The 12248-nt window shown below is 35.4% G+C and overlaps 1 protein-coding gene across 1 annotated transcript; it reads left to right on the top strand.

The window, feature by feature from the left end:
* The first annotated feature begins 7497 nt into the window (after window positions 1-7497).
* LOC127081570 (uncharacterized) lies at window positions 7498-10485 on the top strand. The gene is made up of 3 exons (XM_051021817.1): window positions 7498-7692; window positions 7820-8032; window positions 9895-10485. Exons 1-3 carry the CDS (start codon window positions 7498-7500, stop codon window positions 10483-10485), a joined length of 999 nt encoding a protein of 332 aa, XP_050877774.1.
* Window positions 10486-12248: the final 1763 nt, after the last annotated feature.

The following is a 12248-nucleotide window of genomic DNA, read 5'->3' as shown; positions in this document are numbered from 1 at the left end:
TATGGCTTTTTCTTGTGATGGTTATAAGAAAATGAGTCTTGAATGAATTATAATTTTGGGTTCTCCATTAAATAGATAGAATAGCTAAATAAAAGTGGTTAAGTTTTTTAAGGAAAAGTTTGTTATGAGTTTTGAAATTATGATTATAATTGAAATCTATTCACTTGATATTTAAATTTTATTATCATCTTGTTTCTGATCATTTTTTTATTTATTTCGTATTTTAGTATCACTCAAGAATGTTTGTTACACTCATTTTATAGGAATATTTTGTTACACTCATTTTAAAAAATAGTTTATTATTTAGTTTTTTTTAGTAATACTCTTTATAAAACTGGTTATTGTATGTATAATATCTAAAGTAGAGATAATAGGTAGATGAAAGCGGCTACTATTTTATAGTAGTAGTTTGTTACAGTTTTAAAATTTAGGCTATAATTGTTTGTTTGTTTTAATGAAAACACGTGTAATAAGATCATATAGGACTTGTTTGTTTCAATTTTTAAAAAAAGATTAATATGAGACTAGTTTGTTTCAGATTTTTTTAAAATAACTTTTATAGATATATACATTTTTATTTTAAAATTATTTACAAAATTTGCTTTTTAAAAAAATACTTTAAATATATATTTTTAAAATTTTATAAATCCCATGTGTGAGGAAGACGTACGTTCAACTCATAATTCACTACTATACATTATTTTGGCTCGTTTAATGACTTGGAATTGGAGTGCTAACATTATAAGTTCACCTTCGCACCACCTTATCAAAAGGACTGCACTACCATATCAAGAATCCCCCATATCAATTTAATTATAATTTTGGTTCCACATTGGAGAAACTGTGTCTTATGTGTGAATCGACTTTTGATTCTCGTGAATTTCCATAATTAAATCTCTTCTGATTCAAAACCTTGATCGCTGCAATGATTACACTGAGATGGAGACAGTGATCTCTGATTTCATCTCTAAAGTAACTTGGAACCCCCAAGTGAAAATCACTGATGACCCTCGTCGTAGATGCGTTCGTTGAATACGTAGGAAGAATCTCAACTACAAAGTTCTCTCAAATTGACAACACAAATTGAGACGCAAAAGAAGGACATGTGAATACAAGAATTTCCTAGCCTTTGATGATTCTTCCCTTCTCCAAAAAAAAATTGGTAGGTCAATGATTCCATAGTAACATATAAAAAGGAGGAAATATTGTGTGGAGCATTGCTACAAACTATATGGCTTTCCCAAACCTGCTTCAGAACCTAGAAGAAAACAAACTATGGTTAAACACAAAGAAAAGATGGATTCCCATAAATGGTATGTCAGGACTCATAACTCACACCTCCCTCAGAGCCTCTACTATAGAGGATTGGTATTTCAATAGTGGCTGCTAGCTATGTCACCTTTGGTGAATATTAAGTCAAGAAACTTTTGGTGAATATTAAGTCATATTCTACTAGCTATGTCACCTTTGGAGATGGATCAAAAGAAGAAATAAAGGGTGTTGGAAAGTTGGAGTATCCAGGACTTCCTAGTTTTGATGATGTACCGTTTGTTAAAGGGATGCCTGCTAATTTGATAAGTAGTAGTCAACTATGTGACCAAGGTATCAAAGTTAACTTCAGTAAATATGAATGTATGGTAACAAATGAGAAGAACGAGGTTGCCATGAAGGGATCCAGATCAAGAGATAACTTCTATCTGCAGACTCCTCAAGAAACAAATTGTCTCTCCACATGCCTAGTGTCAAAAGAGGATGAGACTAAGCTATGGCATCAAAAGCTTGTTCACTTACATCTGAAAGATATGAAGAAATTTTTGTCAAAGGAAGCAGTCAGAGGAATTCCCAAACTAAAAATTGATGAAGGAAGAATCTATGGCGAATGTCAAATAGGAAAGCAAACAAAGATGTCACACAAGAAGTTCCAACTCTGACCACTTCAAAAGTTCTGGAGCTACTTCATATGGACTTGATGGGACCTATGCAGGTTGAAAATCTAGGAGGAAAGAGGTATGCCTATGTTGTTGTTGATGATTTCTCAAGGTTCACCTGGGTGAACTTCATTAAAGAAAAGTTAGAAGTGTTTGAAGTGTTTAAAGAACTCTATCAAAAGATTCGAAGAGAAAATGATAGTGGCATTGTCATAATTAGAAGTAACCATGAGAAGGAATTTTAAAACAACAAGTTTGAGGAATTATGCACCTCTGAAGGAATTAGTCACGAGTTCTCTTCACTCATCACCCCTCAACAGAATGGTGTGGTTGATCGCAAGAATAAGACTGTTCAAGAATGTGCCAGGGACATTCTTCATGCTAAGAAACTACCATATCATTTTTGGGTTGAAGTCATGAACATTGCCTGATATATCCTTAATAGAGTGACTATCAGATCTGGCACATCTACTACACTTTATGAACTATGGAAAGGAAGAAAGCCAACTGTGAAATATTTCCATGTATTTGTAAGTAGATGTTATATTATGGAAGATTGTGAGTAGAGGAGAAAAATGGATCCTAAAAGTGAAGAGGGGATTTTTCTGGGATACTCTACAAACAGTAGAGCATATAGAGTATTCAACTGCAGAACCAAGGTAATGATGTGTAGCGGGGTATTCGTTACCTTTAGATTTATTGACTAAATCAAAAGTAAATCATACAATTTGAGTCGCCACCACAGTTCTATTTATCCAAAGGAAATGTTAGAAAGCGAACAAAAACCGAGAAGTTTTATCAAATCAAAAACTAATAAAAATATCAGAGATCTGGGTAAGGGGGTTGGTTATGCAATGGGAAGATTTTAAGCATCAAAAACATCCTTAGTACTCTAAGGGAGCCCTTTTTACAAATGTTGTATGGTAGGTTGGTATTTGTGAAAATATTTGTGCAAACATGATTAGGGAGATGAGAGAAGAATATACAAATTATTTACAATTTTGTGTTTGAATGGATAAACCCATTGCCTACGTATCATCTTAAAAAGGTAGGATCAAAACCTCGTAGTTCGGGGAAAAAAATCTCAAAAGAAGTTGGTGAATTGATTGGTCAAAATCCTTAAGGTCTTTTGTTATCAAAGGGAGAAAACTCAACCTAGAACCCCAAATCCACCATGTGAGGAGAGCTTCAACATGCTAGTGAGGGGTTAACCCTATAATAAGCATGGAAGACTTATGATCCAACACTAAGGATACAAGTGAGTATTATATCAACCTCTATGATAACTCAAACCTAATGTTTATGAAAAGCTTTAACACAAATGGTCATTGGAACCATAAAAACAATTTGGGTAAGTTGTATTTACAAATGAAAAGTATTCACAAAATAAGGTCAAAGTTGACTTAAGATTCAATTCAAAATAAGTGTTATGAAAAGAGTCTGAAAAATCAAAGGCATAGTGCCTAGGTTTCTAATTTTGAAAGCAATGTCAATGTTTGCACAAAAAGAGTTTGGCTTGGGTTAGAGTGGAGAGAAGAAGAGAAGGGCTAGGTCCTAAACATGCAAAGATGAGGGAAGAGAAATAAAACCACTTGGAGTTCCCTTCTTGAGATTATAAAGATGATCCAAGTTGCTCCTTTCCTTTGGACTTAGCAAGCAATAAGCAAATAACTCAAGCAATCAAGCAAATATTCAATCAAGCTCCTAGGAATCTTCAAATTGGCTTTTGTATCTCTTATCTTGGATGCTCATGACAATGGTTCTTCTAATTGGCTCAAGTTTAGAATCCCTATCACACAAGAACACACAAATCAAAAAGTTCCACAATGCAAATAAAAAGAATGGACAAGAGTGAGTTTAGAATTAGGGTCCTTTCAATTCATCTTCCAAGATTAAGCATTCTAAAGGCATGAGGCCTAGTTGCTCTTCAACATGTTTAGCATTCTAAAGGCATGAGGCCTAGTTGCTCTTGAAACTCCATTTAGCATAGGTAAGATCCTAAATCTAAGTCCTTTCTCCATTTTGCATTGGGTTCACACAAAAAAACAAAACAAGCACAAGGCAATAGTATATACACAATAATGTGCTCAAGTGAGCAAAAGGAAAATTGCATTAATCATAAACATGAGCTCAAGAGAGCAAAGGGAAAAGATAAATGAATTAATGAGCAAGAAATTAAATTGCATTAAAGTAAATTGCAAGAATTAAATGCTTGAATTAAAAGTTAGTAATTAGTAGTTAGTGTTAGTGTGCCATAAGGCAATTTAGCGCTATGTTAAGCAATCGTAAGTGGACTAATATAGTAGTCACACCTATCTGAGGCCGGTCAATAAAACTATAGGCAAATAAACACAAGTTAGAGATCATGACTAGTAAGCCAAGCTCCTACAACTTGCCATGCCAAAAGAAAAGAAGAATGACCTTGTATGGATTTAGGTTTTTTGCTTGACCAAGAAGCAACCTATCTTTAATGCAAAGCAATTCACTTGATCTTTGATCAAGATGAATTTGATTTGGATCAAAGAAGGTTAAGCCTCTCATATGTCAAGGCTAACCACCAATCATTAACTCATTGGTCAAAAAGAAAGAAGAAGAAGAAGAAGAAGAAGATCGAAATGGAATGTTCATAAATGAAATTCAAATGACATAAGCAAAACACATTGATCAAACATGAATGGAATCAACATCAATCAATGGTAAAGAGAAGTGAAATGAAGCTTAGAAGTCAAGAAATAACAAGAATATTTTTGGTATTTTTTTGGAATTAAAATAATACTTGAAATAAAATGAACAAATAAAGGTCAAACTTCAAATCCAATTCAAATCAACTTGGAAAAGTCCAATTGGATCATCATAAGTCTATCATGGTCAAACAAGGTTTGACAAAAAATTTCATCATTTTTTGAAAACAGAAACTAATTTTAAACAATTAAAAATGAAGAAAAATAACATAATTGAACTAAAATCTCAATTAAATCTCAAATCAATTAAGAAATTGATGAGAATATTTTTCATAGATTCATCATCATCCAAATATGTTAAGAAAATATTTTTGGCATTTTTGAATATCAAAAAGTATTTTAAATGAATTAAAAATAACCAGAAATGAAATAATTCACAAAAATATTAAATGGAATCACAAAAATAATTAAAAATCATTTTTAGAAACTAGAATTTAAGAGAATTTTTTTACAATTGGTCCCATATTTTTGTGATTCAAAATAAAGAAGTTATGAATTTTTAAAATAAAAGAAAATTAAAACAGAAATTAAAAATAACAAAAAAAGCCTGAGGCGTCAGATCTTATTTCATTAATTGACATGGCTCATCTGGTGGTTGAGAAGCGCGCGCTCATGGAACACCCTAGTCAACAGTGTGCCATATGGATTAAAAGAAAGTCATAACAATGAAGCACTGAGATTAGATCTGGAAACATAGATCCAATGGCTGAGGCTTGGACGCGTGGGAACGGTGGTGGAAACCACCGTCTTCTCCGGTGAGAAGGCCAGTTCCGGCCACCTGTTGCAGGTTTTCAAACCTCAACAAAAACGCGCAATCCACATAGCATTCGAAAGTTGGGGTGATGTACATCATCCCTGTAACCTTAGTTTTTGCTCAAGACTCTCATAAAAGGAGAAATTTGAGATGGAAAAACAAGGTACTCAATCTGAACTTGCTCAATTCACAAAATAAAAGCACAAATCAATTGCCTCTCACATGAGGACTTCAGAGGTACCAACCAAACCAAGCAATGCACTATAATATGGGAGATTCGAAGGAAAACAGTTGGAGAACCAACCTTTGAAGTGCAGCTTTTCAGTGCTTGATCCAGTCTAAATCTTCAATGCAGCTTGATCTTGAAGTAACAAGGAAGCCATACTAAGGAATTGTAAGTCAAAGATCAACCAATGAAGTTGAAATTTGAGCTTGAAAACTGAAGAGAAAAATCAGAATTCCTTTAATGGAGGGTTGGGGATTCAAATGTGCAGAGCTTCAGGTGCCTTTAGGTTGAAGTTTGAAGTGAACCAAACATTCTATTTATAGCCAAGGCTGATGCAAGCAAGGAGAAAACTCGTGTGTGCATGAGCTTGGTTCCTCCATGCATGGGCCTGTACAGGCGCATGTGAGGCCCAAAACCACTTGCAATTGAGTGCTGAACACAAAGGGATGAAGTTTGGACGTGCATTTGGCAAGGCAATGCAGTATGCAAGAAGATTTCACATGTTATGCATAATTGAACCTAAAACTTCACCTCTTTGAAAATGCCATTTGCAAAATTGAAACATAGGCATGTGGGTAATGGTTGGAAAGGTCTTGACATAAGGAACAAATGTTATGTTGAACAAAAATCCATTTGGAGTGTGGAAATTATTGAAAATATGCCATGAAGTTCAAGGTACAAATCATGTATATGAGAATTTTGCCAAAATGGACCAACTTCAAGCCCTTATGTTTCAATGATGCAAGCCTCAAATGACAAAACCTTCAACATCAAAGTTGTATATCTTTTCAATAAAATCAATTTGGATTTAAGTTTTGCATTATTTGGATTTTTTATGAGAAAGTTATGGGCACTTGAAGTTGGACTTTTTCACATTTCAATGACTTTGGTCCAAAGTGACCTATGATGTTTTGTATTATCACATGTGTTTATTTTAGGATTATGAAATTTTGTCCAACATAACATTTGAATTGTACATCTTGAACTTTCCAATTACCTTGGTCCCACCTTAAAATCATAAAAAATGAAGGAGTTAGGTCCTTGGGAAGTTGACCTAAAATTAGGGTTTTAGTCAAAATGACCTATAATATTTTGAAATGAATGATGACCTTCCAAGTTTCAAATTAAAAATTTTGATGAACATGAAAGTTGTTAATATGGTTCTTAAGAACGTTTTTTTATCTTTGGGTCATCTTCATTTGACAAACACATCAAAAGTTAGGTCTAGTGGATTTCAAAATAGTCAGATGAATTGACTGATCAACATTCTCAAGTCCAAACTTCAAATCTTGATGAATGAATGATTGAGGATACTCACATAAGCTCATATATGCATAAAATGATGAATGAAAGAAATTACCTTGATTGTATTTGATCATAGGTTGAGGTTGCTTCATGAGCAAGGCACATTCAATGCACAGTTGAATTAGGGTTTCCTTGGGAAACAATCCTCAAGCCCTTTGGTTTATCTTGATCAAATTGACAAATTAAGATACTTGGGAGGCATATATGATGATTTAGAGCTTTGTGAATCATTTTCATGCTTGCTTTCAACTTCATCTGGCCACTTCAATGGGCATATGAGCCATCCTAGGAGCTTTGGATCACATGACTGCTTGAGCTTCAAAATAAACAAAGTTAGTGACATATTTTTGTGCTTTTGGTTAGTAAACAAAATAAGAAAAGCAATAATATACAATTCAAGCATGCTTGGTGGTCTCAAACCAACTCACACAAGTCCCAACCCAAGGGTTAAGGAGCCAAGATGCTATGATCCTTGAGGCAAATGCAATGTGCAATGATATGATGCCATGAGGGATCTTAGGGTCAAAATTAGGGTCTTACATGATGGAATCCAGAAACATTGTTATGGATGACTTAACTAACGAAGTTGATGTCACAGATGATGTTGAAACATCAATGAATGATGTTCCAGAAGATGTTGCAGTCTCAAGTGCTAATACTGAACCTATAGAGACTGAGTCAACTAACAAAGGGCCTTCCATCAAAATCCAGAAAGATCATCCTAAGGAATTTATTATAGTAAATCTAAATGAATGGATAATTACCAGATCAAGGGAAGTTGTGTTAAATGCCTCTTTTATTTCTAAATTTGAACCCAAGAATATCAAGGAGGCCTTGACTGATGAATTATGGATTAATGTTATAGATTAATGTTATGCAAGATGAACTTGGCCAATTCAAAATTAATGAGGTGTGGGATTTGGTTCCAAGAGCTGAAGGAATAAATGTTATTGGCACTAGATGGATGTATAAGAACAAGTCAGATGAACAAGGGGTTGTTACCAGAAACAAAGCCAAACTCATTTCTCAAGGATACACCCAAATGGAAGGACTGGACTTTGATGAAATATTTGCTCCAGTGGCTTGCTTAGCGTCTATCAGATTGTTACTTGGAATGACATGCCTTTTAAAGTCAAGTTGTTCCAAATGGATGTTAAAAATGCCTTTCTAAATGGCTATTTAAATGGAGATGTGTGTTGAACAACCAAAAGGATTTGTTGACCCTACATTCCCTAATCATGTGATCAAACTAAATAAGGCATTGTATGGTTTAAAAAAAGCTCCAAGAGCTTGGTATTAAAGATTGACTGAGTTTCTCATCAACCATAGATATAGAAAGGATGGAATTAATAAGACTCTCTTGTCAAAGATAAGGATGGAAAACTTATGATATCTTAGATCTATGTGGATGATATTGTTTTTGGAGGAATGTCTGATGAGATGGTCCAACATTTTGTCAAGAAAATGCAATCTTAGTTTGAATTGAGTTTGGTAGGTGAACTAACGTAATTTCCTGGACTCCAAGTCAAACAGATGGAAGACTCCATTTTTCTGTGTCAAAGCAAATATGCAAAGAGTATTGTGAAGATATTTGGATTGGAGAATGCTAGTCACAAAAGAACTCATGCACCTACTCACTTGAAGTTATCTAAATATGAAAATGGCATAACTATTGATCAGAGCTTATATAGAAGCATGATTGGTAGCCTTCTATACCTTACAGCAAGCATACAAGATATAACTTTTGTTGTTGGAGTTTGTGCTAGATATCAAGCAGAACCCAAAGTGAGTCACATCAATCAAGTAAAAAGGATTCTAAAGTATGTGAATGGCACAAGTGATTATGGAATGTTGTATTCTCATGATTCTAATTCCATGTTAGTGGGGTATTGTGATGTTGATTAGGAAGGTAGTGCTGATGATAGCAAGAGTACCTTTGGAGGATGTTTCTTTTTGGGAAACATTTGATTTCATGGTTCAGCAACATAATTGTGTATCCCTATCTACTATTGAAGCTGAGTATATAGCAGCTGGCAGCAACTGCTCTCAACTAATATGGATGAAACAAATGTTGACTGAATACAATGTCAGACAAGATGTCATGACATTATTCTGTGATAACTTGGGTGCTATTAATATCTCCAAAAATCCTATTCAACACAATAGAACTAAACACATTGACACCAGGAATCCTTTTATCAGACAACTTGTTAAAGAGAAATTCATAACATTTTAGCATGTTAGCATGGAGAATCAACTTGTAGACATTTTTACCAAAGCCTTGGATGCAATTCACTTTGAAAAATTAAGAGGAAAACTTGGGATTTGTGTTAATGAGCATTTATAGCAATTACGACTATTTAAGTGAGTCAGATAGAATTTTAAATCTCATCATTACACTAGACACGCTTACCTAAACCCTTTACCTCATTGTGTATCCTGTTGGACAAAAATACGGTACCCTTTCCATTCAAACGCTTCATTCCTTTCCAGATATCTGTGCTCACCCTCTCTCAAGAGTCTTTCCCAATTCCATCTGCATCAAGTGTTACCTAAAATGTCGAAAAAATCTTCACCCACACACATTCATGTCCCAACTGAAACCAGTGGATCATCTTCCCCAACTGTTAGGGAAAATGAACCATTCCAAATGATCAACCTGGCTGATCTGGTCTTGGATGTTACTTCCTTATCCATAATTCATCCACCCCTTAGAAGAAAGTTACGCCTTTTGTGTCAGAGAATGTCAAGACTTCTAGTAAGTCTTTTGGACCTATAATCCCTAGTAAAGATAAAATTGTTGTTGAAGAAGGGTCTAGGTCTAAAGGGTCTAAAATGAGAAACCCTACTATGCATGTTGGTGGCACTTAGAATCCAACGGAAGCGGAAAGGAGTGCCATTTATAAGGAACTTATGAAGTTTTTTACATTTGTTTTAAAGGAAGCGAACTTAGATGTTTTTCCAGATGTTCAAACATATTTGGAAAAAGAAACTAGCCCTGACAATGATTCTAGTGAAAAAGTTGAGGAAAGTGTTCCTGAACATGCTGCTTTTGAAAGAAGGAGTAAGAAGAAGGCTGATGAGTGTGTCCCTGAGCATGCTACTCATGAGAGAAGAAGTAAAAAGAAAGTTGATCATATTATCAATGTTGATGAACTAACTTCCGATGAAGAACCTCTTACTAATATTGTAACTCCTGGTATAGCCAAGAGACTGCAGAGACGAAAAGGAAAGGCAGTGGTGTTTGAAGATTCTCTCTCCAAGGAGATGAAAAGAAAATCTAGTGGTTTGAAAATCAATCCCTCTAGAAGCTCCATAGGAAAATCTCCTGTTTGTCACACTAGATCATGGAGTAAAGTTGTTACCCCTACTAGAAAGAGGAAAGTTGTATCTTCTAGTGATTCTAAGTTTGATGTTGAAAAGGATGTCCAGGACATCACGCCTATAAAAAGATATGCTACAAAGAAGCCTCATGTTGCTGTGCCCAAGGCTCCACTGAACAATGTTTCTTTACATTATGTAAATTGCTGAAAGGTGGAGGTATGTTATTCAAAGGAGGGTAGCCCTGGAGAGGGAATTCGGTAAGGATGCCCTAAAATGTAAGGAGGTTGTAGAACTTATAGAAGTTTTTGGGTTGATGAAGACTGTCACAAAATTTGGCCCTTGCTATGTGAAGGAAAATTGCGATCCAAAACGCAACGAAAATTAAAAAAATTTCCTTTAGTGATCCTTACGAATGGGCATTATCAGTGATGGAAACAGTAACCTCTTGTGGTTATTGAAACCTTTGATGGAGATCTAAGGAGTGACCACGAGCGTTGAATGGTGACAACGCCTCTACTCAGTCCACACGAATGGATTCCTTTAGTCTCAGTGCTAGCTTCTACAAATGAAGGCTTTGAGTGTGTGTGTGTGTGTGTGTGTGTGTGAGAGAGAGAGAGAGAGAGAGAGAGAGACAGAAACAAAATTTCATCAAGTGAGATGCTTCTGCACAAGGGTTCTATTTATAGAACCACTTGTGTGGGCTGCAAGCTAAAAAGACCACTTAAGTGTATGTGGCCCATATCTTATGGTATACCAAAAATCAGTTAAGCGCGTGGTACCTTACCACATTCCTCAGATACACTCCCCCGCATAGCTCAATCATACTTGGCATAACTTGCAAACCCTGCATTTCATACATTCCCCCATGAAAGCCCAAACACGCATTGGCATACATAACATAACATCATAAGTATCTCCTTAATTAACTAAAATTAACTCATCAGAATTCGGAATTTCCCAATCGTTGTTAGGAATTTTCCCAATATAATCAATGTTCATCCTCAAAACATTTCCCAAGCAGAGCCGTGTGTTCTAGCCATTGCTAAGAATCGTTGCTAAACTGTTTCGTTTCATTTCAAGTTTCCTCAGAAGAGTCAGGTATTCTAGTCGTTGCTAAGAATCATCATTTTACTTCTTCCATCCCCAAAAAGTCATCACCATCACTGAACTTTCCTTTTTTCAGACAAGAGGCATTTTGGGCTCATTCCCCAAGCCAAGTCAGACATTTATAGCCGAGAATCATCTTTTCATTTATTTCCCAACATAATCCAAGTATTCCAATCTTTACAAGGAATCGTCACTGAAATGCTCCATTTCCTAGGAGATGTCAGGTATTCCAGTCGTTGCAAGGAATCGTCATTGGACTTCTATATTCTCCTCAGCAGATTCAGGTATTCTAGTCGGTGCTAAGAATCGTCACTGAATTGTTTGATCTTCCCGATGGATTTCAGGTATTCTAGCCGTTACTAAGAATCGACACTAAACTGTTTGATCTTTCCGACAGATTTCAGGTATTCTAGCCTTTGTTAAGAATCGTCATTGTACCTTCACGGAAAGTCGTATCTCTAGTCGATTCAGGTATTCTAGCCTTCGCTAAGAATCATCATTGTACCTTCATGGAAAGTTTACTTCCGCAGTCAAGTCAGGTATTCTAGTCCTCGCTAAGAATCGTCATTGTACCTTCGTGGAAAGTTGTATATATAATCGAGTTAGGTATTCCATCAATTACTAGTAATCGTCACTAAACGACTTCTTTTCCCCATAGAATCGAGTATTCTAACCGTCGCTAAGAATCATCACTGTACCTTGTCATTTCTCTCCAACTGAGTCAAATATCCCAATCGTTGCTAGGAATCTCCATTTTGTTGTTCTCCAGCCGTAGCTAGGGGTAGTTACCCTTTCTCTCATCCCCCAGTGGAGTTTTCTTACCTCAATCTTCTTGGAATTCTAATATCTAAATTTCCTCCTTG

Source organism: Lathyrus oleraceus, chromosome 5 (assembly GCF_024323335.1).
Source record: "Lathyrus oleraceus cultivar Zhongwan6 chromosome 5, CAAS_Psat_ZW6_1.0, whole genome shotgun sequence".
NCBI lineage: Eukaryota > Viridiplantae > Streptophyta > Magnoliopsida > Fabales > Fabaceae > Lathyrus > Lathyrus oleraceus.
The sequence above is the reverse complement of the archived record's forward strand: the minus strand, read 5'-3'. Positions and strand labels throughout refer to the sequence as shown.